General features: G+C 34.6%; 1 protein-coding gene across 5 annotated transcripts in view; it reads right to left on the reverse strand.

Annotated features, from left to right (window-relative positions):
* Positions 1 to 22,376, reverse strand: part of LOC105219905 (protein held out wings) — a 92,640-nt gene extending 70,264 nt beyond the window's left edge. For 4 of the 5 annotated variants that reach the window (XM_054228015.1, XM_011196265.3, XM_029045900.2 and 1 more), the window contains exons 1-2: positions 22,189 to 22,375; positions 20,222 to 20,733 (exon numbers count right to left, since the gene is read on the reverse strand). In XM_054228015.1, coding sequence (XP_054083990.1) covers positions 20,222 to 20,387 — 166 coding nt within the window. In that variant the 5' untranslated portion in view covers positions 20,388 to 20,733; positions 22,189 to 22,375. Of the gene's footprint in view, positions 1 to 20,221; positions 20,734 to 22,188 lie in introns of all 5 variants that reach the window. The other variant, XM_054227996.1, reaches the window with a different exon arrangement.
* Between the last annotated feature and the right edge of the window lie 3,794 nt (positions 22,377 to 26,170).

Genomic DNA, 26,170 nt, shown 5'->3' on the forward strand with positions numbered 1-26,170 from the left:
GATGAGACATTGCTTTGAACTACTTTTCTTAAATTATATATTTATTTGTGTATGTGTATGTCTGTGTGTGCTTGCGTACATATTAATTTACTTTCCATTGTCACGGAAATACGCCAGCATTGTTCATATATATTTTTTAAGGTTTATTATTTTTTTATTTTTATTACATTTTTAATTATGCATATTTATATGCGACAGTTGGACTTCGGAAGATTCACAGCACACTCAAACAATCAAACAATGCCAAAGCGTAGGTAAGTAAGTACGTGCGAGCCGTGGACTGGCGTACGCCGGCGCAGTGTTGCATGCGAATGGCAGCATGACGTTGAAATACAAACACCAATTGCTTGAATGCAGTGCTTTTGTATTTGTAAGAAGTGGGGGGGAAAATAAAAAAATGTTTCACCAGTGGGTAGTTTAGACAAGTTTCTATTGCGTTCAAGTGCAGCAATTTGTTAATACGAAATTTAAAAAAAAAAATATTTTTATTTATACGCAGAAGTGCTTTTGACTTCTTCTTCGTGCGCCTTGAAACGCAACCCACTCGCCTGCAATAAAAGATAATCTTGTATAATAATAGTGATGACTTTCGAGTGTGTTGCCTACTTGCTGCTGAGCAGTTGAGCAACTGTTGCTGCAGCAATTGTCAGACGGCAGACGTTTATAATATAATAAATCGGATGTCTGTCCACCTACTTGCTTATATAGATAACGCTTAAAGTTATATAGTGAGACAAAATGTGGACTGATGGATTATTAAGCCTGAATTATGTATATCAATTAAATTAATTATAAAATTATGTGAAAATAAACCATTAAATAAATATTTATATAAATTATTTGTGAAAGAAAACATTTCTTAACTACTATTTATAGTCATTATTAAGTCGTCTCAAGTAATATTAAGAATCATTTTTTCTCCATTGATATATATTATAAATCATTTACATTTTTAGTTAATTTTTTTTAAATTTTTTTTTTATTTTAATTTTTTTTTATTTTTTATTTTGTTTTTTATTTTTTAATTTTTTTTTTTAATCTGTTTTTAATTTTTTTTTTAATTTTTTTTTTTTATTATTTTTTTATTATTTTTAAAATATTTTTTTATTTTTTCATTTATTTTTTAATATTTTAAATTTATTTTTATAATTTTTATTTAACTTTTTTTTTTATTTTTACTTATTATTTTTTTTTTTTAATTTTTATTTTATTTTTTTATAATTTTCAATTTACTTTTAATATTTTTAATTAATTTATTTTTAATTTATTTTTTAATATTTTAAACTTTTTTATTTTTAATTTACTGTTTAAAATTTTTAATTTATTTTTTAATATTTTTAATATCCTTTTAAATATTTTTATTTTACTCATTAACATTTGTAGAAAAGATTTATATTTATTTAATATTTATAATAGATTTTTTTAATTTTAATAACTTTTTCCAATTGTAAACTTCTCTACTTAAAATATATATATTTATATATATTTATAGTTAAGTTTTTAATATTTTAATTTTTATTTTAAGTCTATTTATATTTTTATGATTTTTTTCTTTACCTTAAATTTATTTATTTTTATTAAAAATTAATTTTTCAGTAATTATATTTTTTTCTTCCATTCCATTGACTTAACATTTTCGACTTCGTCTTAGGCTGTGTGACATTCAAGCCATGTTTGTAGACAAACCTGTCACTTAGCTTACTTGTGAGATTTCATTTTATTTTAATTTTTCAATTTTTTTTCTCTTTTAATTTTGGTTTTTTGTGACGACTCTGCCTACGACATGCATTACTCAACAACACCCAATTCAACACACGCAACTCATTTGTTTTACCACAGCAATCTGCGGTACACTTACTTTCAAGTCGCGGTCACTAAAAGTCTGGTTTGGTGTCGCTGTGCCAATGTCAATTTCAGTTTTTGTCTCTTGACAATAAATTGCAGAACCCAACTATTTTGCGTAGGCTTTTTAAATATGTCATTATGTTTTTTGTGTACATAATAATAAGTATTTGTCTAGTTTTCGTCTGCGACCGGAAAACCCACGAATTATTTCAACGCTCACTTTTGTTTGAGCGTCGATTTCAAGTTCCTTTCTTTGCGCACGCACACACCTAGTGCTGCTGTAAGTGCGTTCTACTTTTAAGTGAAAAATATATTTTTATTATTCGAAATGAATGTCAAATTGACATTTTCAAGTTTACGACGACCACACAATTTGCATGTCTTTGAGAGCTGGGCTGGCTTTACGAGAGCTTCGAGGTTAGTCAACGCACTTACAAACAACTTCTATGGAAAGATGAAATGTTAAGATTTCGATTTCGAAAACTACAGTTTACTCAATAGAGCTTAAGGTGTTGTTGATAAAGATCAAAAAGTCATCATGGATTGCCATCATAACCCATCTCTTAGTAAACTTTGGTAATCGTCATATATTTTTCTTCTTTCTGCTTTCTACAAATCGTCTCTATATTGTGACAAACTCTTCTTCGTTATTTTTATATATTTATTTTTATGTAACTGCATTACTTCTGCGGACACATTGGTAGACGCCCAAAAATGGTGCGGACAACTTTCTCTTTCTACTTATTTGGGCAAAACGTCTGCCCAGCCAACTGTGGTCACCACATTGTGTGAGCTTTGTCAGCCCCCGCACTTGCACTTGTTGCAAATGGCAGTTGAAGTTAAACAACAAATTGAATCCCTGCAATCAAATCATGAAATACAACAAAAAATAATGACAATGAAGTAAAAGAAATCAAACAAAATGGGAAATAACTACTTTTTGAACGAAGCGCGCTAAGTTTGAGAAAGCAATTTCAGAAGATGTGTTGTGGGTTGTGGGTGTTAGTGAATACGGTAGAGCCTTTTAAATATAGGGAACGCAACTCGTATATTATATATATTATATAAAATTAGAAAAAAATTATAATTATACAGATTCCACACATATTTTTACCTCTCATAACACACACACACTTACAAGTAACAAGCGAAAATTTTTCATTGTCAAATATGTAAAGAGTAAGCTTATCTCGCTGTTATGCTGTTATCTATGTACGTATTTATAACAAAAATAAGCAACAAATGTAACCATGCTAAGAAGGAAATGCATACGTCAACAATTCATAGTTGTACAAAGTCATCGCTATAAATACACACACACACAAACACATTTACATATATATAAATAGATCCAAAATATATATAACTCTGCATGCTTACGCCACACGCTGCGCAAACACATGGCAGGCAGATAAAAGACAATTTCAACAGGTTCATTGTGTGTACTCGTATAATAAGAAAATATTTACTTCCCGTTGAGTACGCATATCAAACAGAAGAATAATGCCACGACAAATAAATTAGCCAATGCTACCGCGAGACACTGCTGCAACAAGATCGCCGGCGATCGTACAGCAATGCCTGCGAGAATTAGGAGGAGAGGAGAAGTAGCGAACCTGAGCAACCCCTAAAAATTAACATAATAAAGAGGGACTTGTGTTAGTATTGGTTAGAGGAGACTAGCGAAGCTGAGCCAAGCATGACACGGTGTGCTCTCCTATAGCATTGGAACCGCAACTGAGCAGCATACGTTGGGGTTATGACCTCTGCGAGCTGAAATTACACGGCGTTTGTGTATGAAGAATGAATTTTTATGTATACAAATGTGAAATTTTAAATTAAAGTAGCGTTAAATATAGTCTATACACCACAATGTAGTCTCGCCTTCAGGCCAGGAGTCAAGAAAGCCAATCGTGAAAGCAAAAGTAAATTAAATAATTAATGTGTGGTGGCAAAGGTAGCATTCGATAAGGGTTGAAAAATGTGGAAGCAACTGTTTGTTAGACGCTAAGACGCTACATGGAGCTGAACATGCAATACAACATGATATCAAGCCATGAACACGTTATTTGATGAGTAACTGGCTCACGAAGTCTTTAGAAAAATATTTATGGGCGACTAGAATTATTGGTTAAGTATCATTATATTTTATGCAGGATCTGCTAGCCCTCACTTAGCCCCCCTCGGGGCTTATAAACCGGAAGCAATCAAGACAAATTTTCCTCGCTTAAAATATGTCGGGTCTATGGAACCAGAAATCGTCTCGATGATAAGCAACCAAGATCTGTCTCTTCAACACTATAATCCGAAAAAATTTGGAGAATGTTCTACACTGCTTAACAGACAAGTCTTACCGAACGAAAAACCTCGAAAGCAGCAACTTTTATAAAGAATACTAGTTTAGGATCTCTTGAAACTCAGTATCAGTGGGTCGACACGATTGTTATTAAGAGAGCTAAATGATTCTCTTTCTTTTAGAACTAAAACAAATAACGGTAAAGAATGAATCTCAAAACTGCGACAAATTCATAAAAGAATAAGCTGTTAATTAAAGGAAGCAAAAACTTATGGAATTATGCAAGAACACTACCAAGGCCTGAAACTTATGCGCGAGAGAACAAATGCCATTAAAAAAACATATGCCGACAGTGCAAAACGACAGTAAGTCACAACAAATAGAGAATTTTCCAACTGATCAAAACAACAACAACAACACTTATACAACAAATGAAACCCATATGGCAAGACATGTGTAGCAAAAACCACACGACCACAAGCCGTAAACCGGTGCGTGGCGACATCGGCGACGCCAATATCAGTACAAATACACTGCTATATTGACATCTGATATTAAAAAACGAATTTACAACGACAAGCAATTGAGTTTCCAAAAGAATTCTATACAATACCAAAATCTCCTCATCAAAATAGTTGAATGGCATCAAAGCCAACACATGGACGGCAGACGTATTTGACGAAATAGCGCAAAACTAAAACGGCTGGCCGGTCTACGCGTATGTGCCGCATACAACAACAATAACAACAAGTGAGGCAGCAACAAGCGCAAATTTTATAAGACTTGACGATCGCTTGAGTTTTATATATATGTATATAAAACGAGAAATGTGTCAATATTACATATATTTGCAAGTTTGTATGTCTGTCGGCTTGAAAATGGCAGTAAAAATGCAACAAAAGCAAAAGCGAAACGTAGGCCGAGACATGTCGTCCAGTATAGGCAGCCGGTTATTGGTACGCATTCATGCAACACTTGAGCCGAGCCGGCGGACACGTTGCAGAATTGGAACTAGTTACCACATGAGAACGCCATGTAGGAGTACACCACGCCGCCACCGCCACAAGCATTGCTTCGTTTTTTGGTTTATTGCTGGAACTAGTTAGTCATATGCGTCTGCTGCTGCAACGCGATCGACCAGCCAAGCGCTGGGTGTTCGTCGAGTTCGGACGCTAGCAATTTGCAAGTGTGGAAACATTACATTGATTGTTGCTGCACCATGAATGGGAGCGCATTTGGTGTGGGCAAAACAATTTAGATTTAGTTAAAAGGTCTAATAACAAAAACAAAAAACAAAATACGAGCTCGGCGCACTTATGGAACTGCATATGTTTTCAAGTGCCCATTTACAATTGTGGCATTGTGCATTTGTTTTGCATTAGAGTTGGAGAAACATAGATCCCTGTTTCAGATTACGGTAAAGTCAAAGCGGGTTCATTGTAGTACATTTACTCTCCTCCGCACCGTCGCGCGGCACTCGAACGGTATGATTTGAGTGCCGCGCAGCGATCAGCCAGGCAGGCTGTCGGTAGGCGTGTTGCTGCAACCGAAGCGGAGGCTTTCGTCAATCAGCACGTACGCTGCTTGTAAGCGAGTTATCGCGCTGAAACATCTTCCTGCCGCGTGGTGAAAGAGGCGGACGCGCTGTTGAGAGACAACTAAACAAATTAGCGTTAGGCAGTCAGTCAGAGTTAGAATCAGTTGTCCGTTGCCGAGCGCTCATAAACAGAAAATACTTTTTGTTAGGAAATTCAATTCTTACTCATCTACATATACATACATCTTTATGTAAATATGTATAACTGTAGCATAAGCATACATATTTTCTTAAATATAATTCCTTTGCGTGCTTGAGTGACGCATTCACGTTTTATCCGCCCGCTTGCTGTCTCTGCACTCGCTTATTGTGCGTCTATTTTCATTTCTATTGCGCGCGCGATTCTACGCTCATTTGTATGTATGAGCCGTTGGAGAATAGCACACATTTGTTTTTTGGCATTTCAATGCTGACGGTATTTTTATAGCAACAACACGTTCAACGTGCTGTGCCGACCAGCGAGCAAAGAGGAACAACGCCTTTTTGGCTATTAATGTTTCTTACGCCTTGCCTCTTTTTTTGTTTTTTGATTATTTTAAGATGTTTTTGGCAATTTAACGCTTCGTACACATTTGCGATTATTTTTCTGCTTTTTTTTTTTGGTTTTTTTTATGCCAATTCTTGTTGTATGCACCGCTGACCGTATGTTCTTGCGGATTCCTTAGCGCTCCTGCTGATGTCAACACATCGACGCATTTGGTACGTGTTCAGTTGGAAACATGCCTTGTGTTTTCTGTTTCTAGCGCTATAGCATTTAGTGTGTTTTTTAGTTTCCACAAATAGTGTCAGTCTGTTTGTAGAGCAATTATGCCATATAAATCAATTAGATCGCGTTGCTAAAAACTTTTTGAAAGCGTTTTAAACAATTCTTACGACAATTTAGTGATGGAAAATGAAATGTGCATATAAAGAAAATTAACACAATAGTTATTCTAGTAATCCCTGAAGAATCAACCCTAAATGAAGGATCGGATCAACTAATGCAATCAATATGAGAGAAGTAATTAAAAATGGAAACTGAAATAAATCACAAGATTTGTGTTAGCAATTAAAACAAATTAAGAGATGAAACAATGAGAACTCTTTGCTGAAACCCTTCGACAATTCTAATCTGAAAATGAGATCACATCTGAAAAGTAGTATTACAAATATCTAAAAGCCTCGAACTTATAATATAATATATTCTAAAAAATGCTCTCATTATAGTAGCGAAAACATATTTTCGTAGTTCTGGGAAAAGTTATCTAAAACATAGTTAGCAATATTGAAGTGGCTTTCATAGGATCAAAGATCAAAAACGTTGTTCTAAAATCTACTGAATTATATATTTTCAATGAAGCAATACTTTATTCCGAGTTGGATTTTTTTTGACAGTTGTTACTTGATTTATACTTAGTTTGGTTTGCCATTTCATAATGAATAGACTTACGCCGGAACAACCCCCAATTCCTGAAGAAGTGATCGAAAATTGGAATTTATTTCGAGCCAGCCGCGGCGATCACTTGCCCGAAATCATTATACCCTGAACAGGGTATATTAAGTTTGTCACGAAGTTTGTAACACCCAGAAGGAAGTGTCCGAAAGTATATATATAAATGATCAGTATGTTGAACTGAGTCGATTTAGCCATGTCCGTCTGTCTGTATATATACGAACTAGTCCTTCAGTTTTTAAGATATCGTTTTGAAATTTTGCAGATGTTACTTTCTCTTCAAGAAACTGCTCATTTGTCAGAACTGCCGATATCGGACCACTATATCATATAGCTGCCATACAAACTGAACGATTGGAATCAAGGGCTTGTATGGAAAACTTCCGCATTTTACTATATATCTTCACGAAATTTGGTGTGAGTTATTGTTCATAGAAATAATTTAATCTCCGAAAAAATTGTTCAGATCGGTTCACTATAGCATATAGCTGCCATACAAACCGAACGATCGGAATCAATGGCTTGGATGGAAAATTTTCGCATTTGACGTGGTATCTTCACGAAATTTGACATGGACTACTGCTTAAGGTAATAATATAATCTCCGAAGAAATTGTTCAGATCGGTTAACTATATAACCTTAATATTTCTAGCAAACAGATTTTAATAGTTAACAGATTTTTATAGTATAAGTGCTGAGCTGGAAGCAATGGGTTTGAAAATGGGATAAAAGTGCTTCAATTTGCTAAACATTACATCTACAGTTTACGGCTTAAATCTCATGATACTTTTTAATTTTTATTGATTCTCTAATTGTTAAAATTGTAACATCATTTCTGATTGCACTGAAGGGCCTTATTATTAGGATAGTATTGGAATGTGATGCCATTAAGCCCATGAAAGGCAAATGAACCCATATTTCGCGCAACTATGTACTCCAAATGCTAAAGTAGATTCATACTCCCGTTCAATGCTTTCTTCTACCATAAAAAATACACTCGCGAGTCTAAAGAGTGCGCACTCGAAATCAATTATAGCAGCAGCGGGGATCAATTAAACAAGGATTCATATCGATTAACAATTTAACTTTAAAACACTAAATGGCACAAAAACAATAGCAACAACAGTTTAAAGTAATTGTGATAGTGGCAGAAACAACAACAAGAAACGAAATAAATAAAGAAGTTGCGCATTAACTGCACGCATTTAAGGCGGCAGGGTTGAAATGATCAGTTGAGATAAGAAATTAAATTGAATGGGAACTGCGTACTTAAATGAGCTACACGCCGTGCGCTGAATGCGCGAGTGCTGAGCGTGCGTAACACGCGTGCGCAATATGGCGGTGGCTTGCAGGCGAATTAATATGCATAAATTCCTTTGAGTGTGTGTGTGTGTGTGCTGCAATTGGAAGCGTGGAAATATGAGTATAATGAAAACTTCAACTTCAGCTGCCACTCAAGTTGCAAGTCACTACTACACTCGTAAAACAATAATAACAAATTGCGATGAGTGTTGTGATACTTGGAAATTCAGATTCCGAAACAAGCAACATTATTACTTGGCTGGTAAGAAGGGGTGGGGTGTGCGGCATAGTGAGACATCAACAACAACGCCAACAACAACACATAGACAAATGAGCATTTAATGCAATTTTAGAATTTGTACCGCGTTTAGTGTGGGCTGTTGAGCGGTGTCAGGGAGTTAGCATGAAAATGAGACGAGTAAGGGTGTTGATAGTCAAACAGATGGCTTTACAAATACAACATTATATTGTTGCTGTAGTCAGCAGGCGTAGCAGTGGAGTTGAACAAAAATGCATACATAACCTAAAAAACATTTGTTTTCGTTGTTCACATATTTTCATACTTCTAAATATATATTTTTTTGTTTTTTATTCTCTGGCACTTAAACTACAACAAGCCTCAACAGTCGTCCGTCACAGCACTTTATTTGGTGAACAATGAAAAGTTGAAAATATTTTAATTACACAAACACGCGCCAAGCAAATGAAATGAGCTCCCTCCCTACCCCACACCAGCGACCCCCCGCGCACCACCGCTGCATCGTTACTAGAGCAATTGTCACTTGAGGTAGCTGGAGAGTATCAAATTCTTTAGCTTAGATCACAGCGTAATGACGTAACTGCGCTGCTGCGTTTGAGGAAGCGAATTGAGTGGGGGGGGGGGGGTATTTCGTAGTAAAATATGGGTTTATGCAAAAGCAGAAATCGCCAAAGCATGACAGACTGACAACAGATGCGCTTTAAATTGAGAACATTTAAATTGAAAAAAAGAAGACGATCCTCAGCAGTAATTTAAGGGCCCCTAAAGCTTACATAAAGACAACATAAATTATGGTAGCTTAGGCACAATAGCCAGATCGACTCGACCCATTCAATATTAGCCCCACCCTAGGCGATAAATCGCGCATGTGCAGTGAACCACAAAGTGATCGACAACCATTTAAGTGATCGTATGCGCTCCATATGGGCAGCTAGCGATAACGAGCGCACTCACACAGCCACACACTACACACTCACTCACGGATATAATAAAAAAAAAACAAAAGCCATGCATTGAGTGCGCTTCGATAATGGCAAATGGCAAACGGCCGACATTAATTGGCAACAACAAGCGGCACAATTGTTTGTTGTGCTGGCGCGATCGATAGAAATACAATTATTTCATTTGCGGTGGAAATGTGGAAAATTTAATTAAAGCGGTCGCTAAGTGAAGCAGTGAAAATTTCAAATTACGCTCACTTGAATCAGCGAGTATAAATAAATAAATAAGTAAATTAAATCATGCCAACGATGGGGTTAAATCGAAATTAAAGGTAATGATAATGAGTAAACATAAATAAGTCAATTACATAGATCTCTGTGTGTGCGCGTGTGCAATGTCAACGTCATGAGCGATCAGCGTCATTGTCAGTTGGAAAACCCATCATTATTATTAGCATTATCAACAGTTTGACAACAAAAACAATAGCAACAACTGAAACTATGTATAAATCAACAGCGGTGGCAAGCCTCAGTAACGTCTGGCATTCATTTGTTGTTGTGCATTATTTTTTGCTGTTTTAGTTGTTGTTGGCATTCAATAAAAGTGACAGCGAAAATAATGCAACAATTTGTAAATAAATTTGTTCAACTAATTGTTGCCGATAAATTAACGTAAGAGCGGGGCTCGAAACGAGTACACTTACGTGGCGAGTATGGAAAGTAGTGGTCACGCATGAGTCAGTTTTACACTAATCGAACTTTTTTGTGTAGCTCCAACAAGAATAAATAACAAGACTGGTACTATCTAACTCCTTTTTATACTATGGAACTACGGCAACCCTGACGCATATGGCTCAATATGACTAACTAGACTCTTGCAAGCTCGGTTTCTGAGCTTGTTAAGCTCGCTTACAAGAGATAACTTTGATATGAAGAATCTCCCGAGAAAAAATTTTGGGTAGCTACAGAACTCCTTTTCAAACTATGGAACTACAAGAACCTTGACGGATAGGGCTCAGGATAACCAAAGCGTATTATACTGGATCTCTTGATTCAGATTCAGAAGCTCCGATAAATAAGGTTGACTATGATATGTAGAATCTGCCAAGAAAATTTCAAACATTTAACAAGAATGTCGAGAACTCAAAAAGTCAGATCATAGTCATTTCTCCTTCTGCGCCTAGTAAGTATCAACAATATCGCTCTAATAGGCATACATCAAACATCCAACAAATTTTGTTTCTGCTCACACGCTTGAGTAGTTCTCAAAAAATCGAATTGTCAAAGCGCTTTTGTGCGCCTTAATTGTCGACCAATGCGTCAACACAATGTGTCTCCAGCGAACCAAGCAATGAGTAGCCACTGACTTACGGATACCAAGTGAACCCTTTCAGCTTCAGTTCCATTTTTTTCGATTATTTGTTGTCCACTATACAAATTGAAAATTGAAAATTGACAATGACTGCTTTGGCATTGCGTACAGCTCAAGCGTCAATTTGAATATTGCCCTACGCCTGGCCAATCACTGTCATAATCGAAGCGACAGCAATGACACAGCAGACACAAAACACACAGGAGAACAATGTGAAGCTTTTGACATATGCAAAAATCACTCAAAAATAGAGAAAATCTACAAGCGTACAGAGTATGGAGTACGTGTTTGAGAAACAACAAAAAAAAAAAAAAAAACAAATTGAACATTGAATGGGCTACTTGCGGTAGACAGCATTAAATTCATGTTACGCATAAAATTTAATGGCATTTAATCGATCAAGAGTATGTGAACAAACGAACGTTTGCGGATCAAAAACGATAAACGATCGATCGAACGCTTGAGGGCCAGCAGCAACAACAACAGAACTGCAAAAGTGGCACGCACTCGTACACAGTTGCTGCTGTGACTAAAGAGAGAGCAGCAGCAATGCCTAAAAGCATGCACGATCGCCAAGCCGTGCCGTGCGATCATCACTCGGTTGTGACAATTACGAGTACAAAGACATGCTGACTAAGCAAGCTGGCGAGCAGTGGAAGTCAAATTCGGACTTAATTAAATTTAAAATTTAAATTAGTGAAAAGCACAGCAGCAAAACGGTAGTAGTGTGAAGGATTTCGTGTGGCGATCGATGAAGCGCGATCGCTTACATATTTACACAGATGGTCAGTATGATTTGTGCAGTGCTGGAAAAGCAATGACCGAGGAGTGGTATCGGCCACAAGTTGTCAATAAGTTACAGCTGGCTTATTTGGTTGGGTCAACTCGAACGATCGTTGTATTGATCAACGCGCAGCTGATGAACTGTTGCGTATATTCGACCAAGCTATTGGAAGAAATGATGAGTTTGATGTGCGCATTTTATTGTTTATTACGAGTTGAAACATATTCTTTCGCTTGACGCTTCATTAAGCGCCATTCGTCGTCACCACCATCGATGTTAACCACATCAGCAACGCCGGCACATCAGCCGGCAAGTTGCTACTGTGCAACAATTCACAAGCTACTGTAGAGCACAAACATATTTATGATTTTTATTTGTATGTAAAAAATTGTAGTGGGACTTGGCGTTATTCAATCGTCGTGGCTTCCACACTGCTGAAATTAGTCATGTGCGCCGAGTGCCAAGATAAATGATTCGTACGCTCGCTCATTCTTCTTCCACAGTTGGATTTCGTGCGTTTATTTTATTTATATTTTACGAGTTTCAATTGCTCTTTCGAGCACTAAATTCTAAACCGATCGTCGATGAAGTGTGACACATACAATATACGAGTATGTGCGCAGAGAGGGCGGCAGGCAGCGCAGGGCGTGGATTGAATTAGTGTGCGCTACAAAAAGGATGGGCGGTGCACAAAAGCAACTAAAAGTACTGAAATGCCTGAGTTTTATTAATCTCGTTTTCGCTTTTCATGCTGCTGATTTATTTTCACAGCCACATGTGGGTGCCGTATCATTGTCGCTGACCCAAAATCACTGCCGAAAATGCAAATGTGAAAACAGTCTATAAGAGCTTGTAATTTTTGATGTATGCAAAAAAAAAAGAAAAATTAAAATAAAAAAAAATAAAAAACAAAAAAACTTTAAAAAAAGTTAAAAAAAAATTTATCAAATAATTTAAAAATTATTTAATTTCGGTTTCTTCAAGTCCAAAATGCAGCACTTCGTCTTACTGTTAGTAGGTACGAGCGCCCTGCATCTTAAGATCGCATTAAACACTTCAAAACAGCTCCATATACCCATACAACAACAACAAAAAATGTTATTTTTAGACATAAACACATTTTTTGTTGAAAATGAAATTTTCGAAAATTTCCCGAATACACCAAATTGGCTCACATCGTAGTACACAGCAACGCTACGCTTGTGGCCATGTTGTTTTCATCTAAATGTTGTTGTTGAACATTAGTTTTACGATCTCACATGTGATCGTATGCGGCTGTTATCCAAACGGCCAACCGACCGTCCTACTCTCCGACCGATCAAGCATGTGGCGAGTAAGAGCGCACATATTTTTTAAAGTGAAATTAGAAGGAAATAGAAATGAAAATTGTAAAACTAAACGCCGGTAGTCGCAGCATCACAACCGGCGAAAAGAAGCACAAGACGGGAGAAGAATAAGTGAAAGAATTGAAAAAACTAAATGTAGCAAAAAACAACAATTGAAGATATCTAGCCGCTAGCGAAGCTAAATGTGCATGCATTAGATTCTAATACGACTAACAGTTAAAGGGGCTTTCATCTACTCTATAGCGAACCACTCGCCTCCACCGATCTTCAGTGATCGCGTTGCCGCTTCTAACATTGTTTTCACGCTGCTCACTTGACGTTTCGGCTTTTCGTTCACACACACATACACACACAGTTTGTTTGGTATTTTCGTAATTTCGAAAAAAGTGATCTCAGTGCGATCGCCGCTGCTGAGGCTGCACACATTTGTTGCTTTATTTATTTTTTTTCTTATTCCGTACAGTATTTGTTTTTAGTTTCATTTCGGTGTGTTTTTTAATGTTTTCCTTTCATATTTTAATTATTTCATGTTTTTATAAAGGAAAACTATGGTTTCCCCGATGTTTTCCACTGATCATGCATAACGATCTGTCTCTGTATGTGTGTGTGTGTGTGATTATTTTCGGCAGGCATTTTCGTCGCCATGCAATGCATTTCGAATAAGCATGTGCCACATTCGAAATTAGAATATCGTTCTCCCACTCGCGCCGCATACACATTTGCGCTGCGGTGGTGAGTGGGGGGGGGGGGGGGTCGCCATTAGAAAAAAAAGCTTGCGTGGGTGTAGAAATCTAGAAATATGATTATAGCTGCGCGCTGAGACTTTTACGAGTATATATTTTTATACAAATGGTCGCTGTGTATTTCTGACTCGGCAGCGCGCCGCTTCTGAGTCGTTTTTACTTTGTTGCAAATGAAGAAAAATTTCCGAACGCGGCGCCGCGCTCGTCGTCGGTGATTTCTTATACGACATGTTGGTGGATTTGATATTTTTGAAATCGGTGCTGTCTTATGTCTTACTGAGACTTTATGTGGTGTGTCGAACCTGTCAACCGTCCGAAATTTATGTTTATGACTATTTTCAATCAAGATTTTATTAGATAGCACACATATAGATGTATATAGGAGCATATAAAAATATGTTTATAGTTGTGTGTGTGTGTACTGTGAAATGTTGCCAGCAATAATCAGATTGAAATATTAAAGTGAATTGAGAATTTAACGGTGCGCGCCTTGGGAGTAATTTCGAAAAGCGCACATTAATGTATCAGACACATAAAGATACATATACTTGATATATATTTATGGTAATATTTGCATTTGTGGGGGTTTGAAATGCATTTGCATTAACTTTAGAACAAAGAAAAATATTTAAGATGTTTCAATTGAATTCGGGCCCTTTTCAGAGATGCAACAAAATCTCTAAAATGCTTTTAGGAAACTATACAAAATTTATTTATTTAGTTTTAATGAGATTTTACTGAAAAAGAAAGTATAAAATATAAATAAAAACTATATGTTTTCAAAAAAATTTAGAATAACCGAGACGCAAGCCCAGAAATAAAATCACAAACATACTATAAACAAATATATTAATAATTTCCAATTCAATAGTCCTCACTATAAAAATTGTGTCGCCAATCAACTTTTTCTGTTAAGCCACATTTCCTTGTCGGCCATATTTGTTGGCCAAAAATGGTCTATAAGTAGAATTAATTGCATTTAAATATTCTAAACACATTTCCGCCAGCGCTTTTAATTGCCCGCCCCCCTCTTTTCACACACACACACCTCGGCGATAACAGTTAGTCAAACATATGTTTGTATATCGTATGCTTCGTTCGGGAAGCAATTTACCGCTGTGCAGCGCATTTATGGAAGCGCTCGTCGTGTAGATAAAGAAGAAATTCGCGCTTTTATTAGTATTACTAGGTAAATACACACATAACTACTAAGTAAAGTTACGAAGTGCGCACGCCGTCTGTTGCTTTAACTTTATTGCGGCACGATTATGTAGTTTGAGAGCCCATTAAAGCGATCATGAAATTATACATAATTATGCAATGGAAATGTGATTAAGAAAATAAAAGTATTTAAATGAAAAATAATAATAAAATAATGTTGCTTTTAAATATTAATTATTATTTATTTTATTTCAAAAAACCTTGGTTGATGCTTTTAAAATGCATATATTAAAAGAAAATGTATATGAATTAATTTTATATTTTTTGTATTAATTAATAATTAACATTATTTCGATTTTTTTAAAAAAATTTTCTTATACAAATTATCTCAATTTAATATATTCTCGTTTTATTTTTAATTTTATTTTATTTTAATATATATTAAATTCATTTTCATTATAATATATATTTTTATATGTAACATAATTTTTTTCTTTTTATTTATTTATTTTATTATTATATATTTATTTTGATAAAATTAAATTTGCTGCATATTTGTATGCCAAACACAACATTCCTCTAAATACCAAAAAACAAATAAATAAAGTTGTATATAAAAACCCAGCACAGCGCAGTCATTCTTATATTATCATATGTATATAATAACAATAACAACAACAAATGTCCATAAACCCCGCACAAAATGCGAATTAGTGTTATGAATAAATTGCCAAGATTCTGTCATTCATTGAGTCAGTCAAAAAGCGTTGAAACTTCCAGCCCCACGAAGAAGAAAAATCCAAAGAAGTGGCCAAAAAAGAATCTCTACTGTGTGTCAGTAGTGCCAAAAATACATATCTATTAAGTATATATGTATGTAGCTATGTAATGCGGGTTCGTTGTACGCACTTTTCTGCATACTTAAGTACATACTTATACATTTACCGGCTACATGCTTTATAAGTATGTATTTCTCTAAGTATTTATGCTTATGTGTATGCGTAGAACAGGTAACTTAATTAGGTCAGTGTGAATACGTTTACGAATTGGGTGAAAATGAAGTTAAAAGTCTTACGAGTTTTGTTGTTGTTGTTATTCTAACCGCAAATGGAGACATAATTTATTTTGCCACCGGGTATAGAAAGAAGTAAGGCAAACGCATAAGCTTTTTTAGAAAGCAAATTGGACATTTTATACACAAATTTAGAGGAGAAGAAGCTTGGGTACACGTGTTTTAAGCAGACATAAATACTGATAAAGGGGGAATATCATCATACTTCTTAATGAACATCATATCGTCACTCTTCTTCTTGTTCTAATTTATATTTTCTTTAATGAACCTTATGAAACCTCCTTTCCATATCTCCAATAAAAGATACTGTCTCAAAAACTGTTTACAGAAACTCCAAATTGCATTTTTGTTATAAAAAAGTATTGAATAACATAATTATATGCAGTAGATATGCACATACATATGTACATCATAAAAACTCGTTTAAATAAGAAAGTTATGATAATGTTGCTGTTACTGTGATGAAAAACAAACTTGAACTGTCTATAAAACTGATATGCCATTAATACCTAAACGCGTATGATTTTAATCAATTAATTGCAAAAATAGATCATTAAATAAAAGCATATACGGTTAGTTGCAAATTTATCATAATCTTTATACAGAAAAAAAGCGAAAAATCAAAAAGAGAAAGTTCAGTTCACCTTTCGCAAAAATCTGACCTACAAAATTAAATTCAGTTGCAAAAAGATTTGCGCAATCAATAAAACACAGTATGGAAATTGGTATCGAAAAATAAAGAAAGACATGAAATGGAAAATTAAAACTATTAAAATGAATAAAACAATGAACAACGAAAACTATGCGAAATACAACAAGCAAGAAATAAATATATTAAATGCAGAGGGTAAAATGAATCTTAAGGAATGTGAAATAAAAAATAATAATTTAAACGTTTTTGGAGTATTTTTAACTTATTTATTTGTACATATGTGCGCAATGGTCTATTTTTATTTGACTTTTAATTTAATTAGATTTTTTTTTATTAAAATTTTTCGCATTTTTCACGCTTATCTCTAGGTAATAATTTTCAATTAAAAATCTCGTGCTTCACAATAGTTGGATTCGAAATTAAAATTGTGTAAACTTTGAAGATTTGTCTCCGTAATTAAGAAAATAATATAGAAGGAAGATTAAAAACAAACAGTCTGATCTCACGGCATATGGTTTATTTATAGCCAATTTGTTTACACAAACTCATTATTGGATGGGGTTAGTTACTGGGTACACATGAATAAATGCCGTCGCCATTAACGCCGTGGATGCTGAGCATAAAAAATCGAGTAGCGCTTCTGCATATAGCCATTAAAAAATGTATAGCAACTTCGTTTGCTGTATTTTATGTTATATGGCATACAAATATTACACTTTATACATTAAAATTAATTTAATTTCATTTTATAACCTCAAATTCTTATCACATTGCGTGCACAACTGTTGGCGCTACGCGGTAACCCTTTTGGTTTTGGTTTACCTAACACAAACGTTTGAAAAATTATTAATCTATTTTACTATTTGTATTTTTGAACTATTTATCTAAAGAAACCGCGTCGCCATTATCTTGCAGACAGACCGCAGTTATTTGAATTTAATTATCAAGAAAAACAAAAACAAACTATTAAAACAGAAAACATGTTTATCTCGCGCATTAGAGTTGGTTGTTTGGTTTGATTTTAATTCTGGTTTTGTGTTTTTTTATTTGTATTTTATCAGCCACAACTGGCTTCCGGAAAAAAGTTCAATATATTAATTGGTGCTGAAATAAATTGTGTGACTTGTGTTATCGATCACCTCTGTGAATTGTAGAACCACTTTTTCAATGTGGAATGCTGGTTTAACTGGTTAACTGGCTTACTAGAGTAGAGTATTGTTATTATCTTGCTCTAGAATTGGGGCAACTAATTCGTGGAAATGACAAAATTAGTGGATAAAAAATTAATATTTCGAATTTATGTGATTTTAACTTAACACTGCTTAATTTGAATTTAAAAAATTACTTTCAAAATTAGAATGTAGGTGGAAATGTTGCAGACGTTGAAAAAAATCAAAATTCTGCAGCTTATAAAATTCGCATCGCCATTTTCTTCATCGAATATCAATTTAGTATTGATTGTAATAGATGCATTACTTGCTCAATGAAAGTCATTTTGTTTATATTCTTTTGAAAGAGTCGACATTTTCTTTGGATGCACGAAAAGAACTTTAATTCTAGGAGAATGAACTTTCTTCACTTGAAATCTTACGCAGAAGAAGTATGTTCACAAATTTATGAATTTATTTACATATGTAAATTTCTACAGCAAAAGCACACAAAATGTAGCAATATGTAAATAAGCATTACACTGACTGACCTGCCATCTCTGCAGAAATGTAAAATAGGAATAATATATAACTCTGAATTTCCATACGAATTCGCAGACAATTTTTAAGTAAACAAAACTGAAATATTTCCACTGAAAGCCATTATCTGCAATTCATTCTGCATCCGCCACGCTTCCGAAATCTTCAAAAACTGTTTACATTAAAAAATATATTATATATTTGTATATGGATATGTATTTTTATCTCCGTATTAAAAACAATCTTCCATCGCCAGATTTCTGCCTTTTCGGCGGATGAGCTACGAGGAATTAACAATTCAAATTACAAACAAAATATCGCAACAATTTTGTGCGTAAATGAGCAAATGTCAAGTGGGCAGTCGAACACTCGGTCACCATTCTCCCGCCGGTATTGACACTTTACCCCATGCCGGGCAACGCAACTGGGCATTGAATTATCATAAAAGCATTAAAAAACGAAAACGCAAAGAACGCACGAAAGGCACTCAATGAAGAAAGGCAACAGGAATGAGTTTGTGCCGCAAATAGGCAGGCATACATTCTTTCGGTGTTGCACACAGCGTCTTGACTGGAGAAGCAACAGCGCGCCATGCAATGCCAAGACCCACACAAGTACACTTGAATGGAAAAGTAGAGGAGCAGTTAAAGCAAAATGTAAAAAACGTAAATACGCCTGCACGGTATCCGAAGTGGGATCAGACAAAACAATAATGCGACAACAATGTGTGTGCGTTGTGGCAAACTGGAAGGAGGCACTGCAAGGGCATGGACTGCCACGAATATACTACATAGTAAGAAATGTGAAATGTGCCAGACAACACTTACAAGAAGAATAAAACTAAAGAATTTTATATAAATACAAGTGCACAGGGAAAACGAATTGGGCGAGAAACAAAGTAAAAGAAAACGATTAAGGTGGAATGAACCGATTTGTTGGAGCTGTTTACGCAAAGACTCCAAAAGCGGTGCCGTGGAAAAAGAGAAGACAAAAAGCATATGTATGCTTACGTATTTTCATTTCTATTTGCCTTTCTACACTTTCATTGGTTTTATCACGTGTGCCTATGGTTTTTTCTGCTTTCGGCATTTGATCTGCTTAACCAGATCCACGTACTATTGTGTAGTTTTACTGAAAACACGTTCTTCTAAAGAGAGATCAACGACTCCTTGTTGTGGGGTACACTTTATAGCAGTAATTTTAAAAGAAACAACAAAACGTGAAGCTATAAAAGTTAGAGCTTTGAAAAAATAATTTTTTTATACTTTTTATTGATCTCAGTGTTCGTGATGCTGCCTAAAATGTTGCTAATCAAGCTCTAAAATATCTGCTTAACCAGATGGGAGCGCAGCGTAAAACAACAAAAAGCATTCAGTTATAACAATAAACTAACTAAAACAAATAAATAAATAGAGTTTTTAATTTTCCGAATTTTTGGAACTCGTTAAAAATTTAAGTGATCTTGCATAAATTTAAAATTGTGGAAATCTCCCTAAAGTACACTTGAAACAACAAAATAAATAATATATCCACAAATTAAATTATAATATTCAACGAAGTGTGACTTCAAGAAAGAAACTATTATTTGCAAAAGAATATTTTTCGGAAATTAATTTTTTTAAACAACTATTTAGGTATTTACGGATACACTCCATTACTTTTTTATACTCATATACTCGTATTTCTATAATTCATTTAGATTAAATTAATTTAATTAAGTTTATTCCTTACCTTCATCGAGCAGACGTTCCACATGATTAAATACGTTTGGAAAAGCTGCCATTTGTTTGCGATCCTTCAGCAATTGTGCCAAGTAATCGGCTATGCTCTGTGTACTCTGATGCTGTTGTTGGGGGGTGGCTTGAATGGTAACGGTGTTGGTATCACACAGACTCATTTTTAAGCTGTTTTTTTGTTTTTGTTTTACTGTTTTTAAAGTAATATAGGATATACTTTTTATTTAAGAATAAACGGTGCTTTTCCTATGGCTTGATTAATGAAAATTCACCGATCACACACAATTATTTATAAAGTTGTTGTGGTTTTAAACGCAAACTGATTTATTAAACGTAAATAAATTATTGCACACTTCCTTTTTGTTGAGAGCGTTTTAAAATTTTTATTTTAACCAATTCATATATTTTTACTGTTGAATTCACAATTATTAAAATTTTATATGCGGGTACTTAAAGTCTGTACTATTTGTTTGTTTGTTTGCGATTGTGACACGTTTTTCCAATTAACTGTAATTATGAGAAAATTAAATTATTACTTTTTTCATTTTAAATTGAAGCTTTGGATTTATTATGTTTTAAATGCATGTTTCCTCTCAACCAAATCAATTGCAGAGTGCACAATGAGTATAAGTACTTGCTAACGTTGACGGATATGCTTTACGATTTCGTATTTGACAACGTATGTATTTGAAAGCCAATAAGTACAAACTCATGTAAATACAAGTTATTCCAATTTCATTAAATATTTGCAAATTAACACTAAAGTAAAACACTATTATTATGGCGCAGAATGACAAGAGCATAACAGAAAGTCAAGTATGAATATGAATATATCAAAATTCATACAACGAATGTGAGTGCATAATATAGAATGCAAAAACGACTCTAATTACAGCAAAAACAAACAGATGTGTGTTTATTTGTATTTGCAGTTGCAGCGAAAAATGCTGCCGACGAGAAGGTGGAATGCATGTATAGGATCAGTGCATGACAAAGTAACAACAAAGGGGTGTAATACAAATACAAACGCGTTATAAATTAAAAATCAACAATTTCTTCAGTTGTATTTGTAATTTACTTTTGTGTTTGCACATATTTTTTTTCTTGCTATGCATCTGAAAAGTCACTCGAATCCAGTCGATCGTATTTCTTGTCTTTTCACCGCCGCTTCTCATACGCCTTCTATTTCTGTCGTATGCTCCTGTTTTGAACGCAAATAAAGCCGCCGCGACGCTGCTGCTCACAATAACGTCAGCGTCGCTGTTTTCATTAGCTTATCGCTTGCTTCGCTCATACTTTGTTATTTTTGTTTTTGCCTGCTTTTTCGAATTCTACTTTATGTAGTCAATTCGTACGGCAAGTCGTTCGATCCGTGCATTTAGCTGTTTGGTGCACACACACGGACACACACATTTACTCAAACGTATTTGTGTATATGCTGACAATGCGGATAAACGACGAGATGAAAGCGGAATGTCAAACAGATTTATTTCTTATACGAGTATTATATGCTGCGCTGCCCTGCGTCGTTGTTTTCCATACGTGTGAAGTAAATAGGTTGCTAAAAATATTTCATTTAACTAAAAATACACCAGACGGAAATGGAAAAGCTCGCTGGCCACACTGTTTCCCCGCCCAATTTCACTACACAACACTAAAAATTTCCATAGACAATTCTTTTTTTAAATCTCAAGAAACTATGCGGAATTGTCTGTCAAGAATCGTGCTGCGCAGTCGCTACGCAGCTTGGTTTGGAATGAATGGAGGAGACGACGGCGACTGCGACTGCATTGTTGTTTGCTTCGATTCTTGCCCTTTAGCAACAAGCACAAGTATTACAACAAAATACAAAAAAAAAGTAAAAAATTTGTGGAATTCCAAAGCATCTCTGCAATTGAATTTGGCTTAAGACACTGTTCACTTTGAGTTTATTTTAGTTTAGATTTTGGTCCATGCACGTACTTTTTGTAGTTTGTTAAACGTTTCACGTTTTATTTGATCGCGATTTGTAATTTCAAAGGAAGAATTTTAATAATTTTGTATGTGTCTAATTTACTATTTAAGCACACTCTAGATTTGCTACTGAACGCGAAGTGTTGATTTTTTGAATAACTAAACGCGATGACTCCAAGAACAAAACTGAAAAGACACGAAACGAAAATTTCGCTTTCAAGCGATCGCCGCAATATTTTCTTCGGCAACGCGATTGCATTTTGTTTTCGTGTGGGTTTTTAATTCTCTTCGGGCTGCGGGTACAAAACGCATATATCATTGGCTCGCTCGCACAGTTTGTTAGCGCGTACCGGTGCGGCGAGTGCGAGCAGGCGACACGAGGGTTGCAGCGATCAAAGTAACCAGTTTGTAAAATGTACCATGGGAACAGTGGAAATGAGTCAAAAGGCGATATTTGGGAACACATTCAGTATGTGTGGGAAGTTCACTAAAAATAACATATTGAAAAGGGGTGTTTCGATTTGGAAAAAATGCAAAAATCATAACGAACATATGTAATGATTTTTAAAGACTGTTTTCTCAATTAAAATAAGAATGTGAAATCATAGATGAAAATTTATGTAAACACCAAAACATAAAAAATTATGGGAATTCTTAATAATGAATACATTATTGCACAGTAGTACAGTTCTGGAAAAAAAATATATTTTTCAAATTTCTGAGAGCGCTAATATCATTATTCACTTCAGGTAGGAAACAAATACAGTTGTTTTAACAGTTTTGTAGTTGTTGCTTGAAGGACATTTTTGTTGCCAAAAATGCCTGAACTCTCTTCATACATGTTCGCAGCGACGACCTTCAACCCCAAAAAACTTAATGAGGCTATTGCTGTTACTAAATCTGCTAGCGCCAGGCGACTTGTATAATTGAATTCGCCATGACCTCTTGATCGCGACTAAGTGATTTACTTATGCCGTTCAGAAACAACCGTTCTTGATCAGACACTCTTTCTAATACGACTTTTCAGCATTGACAATAATTCTATTGAAAACAGATAATTTCAAGCCTATGGGAAATCCACTCAATAAGCAAAAATATGTTAAATAGAAGCCAATCCAACCAAGAACCATAGTCTGTTCCATTTTAAAGGGTTTTATACTCTTATTGGCTTTGCGGTCTTCATCCGCTCTACATATACTTAATTTTTCTTAAATATTTATATCGGATTATATTTTAAAATTTTCGCTCCAAATTATTAAAAAAAAAATATATACATATCAAGAATTAATTATCTACGACTTCTATTTCTATTTCTATGTTATATAACACTAAACCATAAATAAATTATTTTTTTTAAATAAAATATTGCTTCACATATTCCGTTGGATTACATTAATATATATATGTGTATAAGTCAAAATACTATTTTAAAATTTTAAAAAATTGTTATTTATTTCTACAGTTTTCAACTTTGCAAGTTTCAGTTGTCAAAGACGAGATATCTTGTTTTCTTTAGCAAAGTACTAGTTTCCTTAAACGGCGCTTCAAGTGAGGAGGAGGATAAATTGGTTAGACCACTTTATTGTTTCAACTTGTTCTTTGTTTGTTTAGTTTTTATTTGAAACTTTAACTTAAGGCTCCTACGTGCGAAAATTAAAACAAAACAACACAAACAACAAACAATTTTATATGATTAGAAATCTTTAGAAGTCTGAAAATGGTAATGGTAGCAATCGTTCTCTTCAGCTTCAAGGTGTTTAAGTTGATCGTTCTAAGAGGCAGGTACGTACACACATATGTAAGTATGTATGTATATGGAAATCTCGAATAATATGTACGATATAAGTATATATATGTACATACATATAAACTTATAAGAATTAATCTATTTGGATGCTATTTTAGTAAACTTGAGATAATTTAAATCGGATGTAGTAGTATACAAATATTCACATGTTGGAGAAATAAATCTCTAGAACTTATCGGAAATATACGTGCCCATGGAACAGTTCCCCAATATCTTTCCAGCTCAGGTCTATGCCATAGGTGAGATAGTCAACCGACTTTCAAAATTCGGAACTGGTTCTGGACTGTATCGATAAGCTCAGCATTGGCAGCAGCAACAACAGTATACCTTGGTACCTGGACCTAAATTTAAACAAGGAAACGAACTCCCGTATGGTCCGAACCCTTCATTACAGTTGGCAGACATGTCTTTAGTGATTGCCTACAGGAAGAGGAACGGGCAAATAGGAACCGCTGCTGGCTGTAATTACAGGGATCTCGCCACTCCAAATTTTTTCTTGGCGGGTCCAACCAGAATAGGTATACGTAAATAGTTGATCACGCTTCCAAGAAACAAACTAAGACAAATATTGGCACTCTATACTGAACACTGCAGACTAAGAGGCCAACTGCATAATCTAGGTATCTGCTCATCAGATCAATGTCGATTCTGTGACCTAGAAGTAGATACACCTGAGCATATACCGCTAGATTGCCCTGAGATCCCGAGAAAAATAAGTCAGTTAATGGGAATACACAGCTCCAAAGATACAGTATCAGGTCCATCAGCCCTGGAAAAATATTAAGCTTTTTTATACTATGATAATAGGAGAGGGCGCAATATCCCATAGGTCGCTGTGAGATCATTAACATCTTAATCTAATCTAATGTACTTCGCTTTACAAAGCAACTAGGGTGAAAATATTCGTGCTTTGTCTACTCAGTTCAAAGTATATAAACTGCGACATCATTGTGCTAAATTCTTATTTAAAGTCCTTGAAAACCAAACCATCTATCTACCTTCACTATAACTCTAACTCTATATAAATAAAGTAGATATCTAACTATGTATAAAGTTGATTAAAATGTGTAAACTAATTAAAAATAACTACACTATTGGGAATTCTTAATTTTATATCCATAAATTTTTGCTCAATTGCTATCAAATATCTCTCTGTAATACTTAATGTGGGAAAATTGTCATTTAGCGCAGGAATTCATCGATTAACGTGTTAAAAGTATTAAAAGGAGCTTTTCAAATGCTCACTTGTACAAACATAGATATGAATATATGAATGTAATAAGGTGTTTGTATTAATATTATGTTTTTGTTTTTCTTTTTTGACTACACAAACACATTACATTTTCGTTGTTGTTGAATTATTTAACGCATTTTTTGGTAAAGTAAATCCAAGTAGCGAAAATAATAAATAACTGCTGTAATATGATTTCAACGGTCGGTGGCGCATGCGCAACGATTGAGCACACTTGTTGTATCCACAGCTTGTCAATAGCAATGAGCTGTAGCCAAATGGCTGGCGACTGGCGTCAACGGTATAATGACAAAACCATTTATGGTACAACGTCATGTGTTAAGGATTCTCAAAGTGGCTACATACATTAATTTACACATACATATGTACATATGTAAGTAGCTCGTAAATTATTAACGAAACAACTGTTGCTCAAAATGCAAGAACAACAATATGACAGCTGTTATTTTTGGTAGTTATTGTAAGATTTTGCATAAATATGAATATTTGCAAATTAGAGAAATATGAGTATTGTCTAGCTTTTATATTCAAAATAAAAAATTTCCCAAAAAATTTAAAACATTTATTTATTTTAGGTTATCAGTCGGTGTACTTTCTAATCGATTTTGGCATTTTTCCGGAAACAAGAAAGAGATTTCTTATGATATTTAGATATTTTTCAAAGAGTTTTATTCTACCTGAAAAAAAGATAGTTTTATTTCAAGAGATTTCTTGGCCAAAAACAATGGTGTAACGGATGCCTCAGCCTCTATATTCGCCAGACATGGCTCTGTGTGACTTTTTCATATTCCCAAAAGTAAAGAGAACCTTAAAGGTCCGTCGTTTTACAAGCATATGTGAGATCGCTGATCGCCTTGGCTTTGGATATACCAAAAATCGAGTTTGAGAATTATTTCGACGATTTGAAAAAGAGGTGACATAAGTTCTTAATA

Source organism: Zeugodacus cucurbitae, chromosome 2 (assembly GCF_028554725.1).
Source record: "Zeugodacus cucurbitae isolate PBARC_wt_2022May chromosome 2, idZeuCucr1.2, whole genome shotgun sequence".
NCBI classification, from domain to species: domain Eukaryota; kingdom Metazoa; phylum Arthropoda; class Insecta; order Diptera; family Tephritidae; genus Zeugodacus; species Zeugodacus cucurbitae.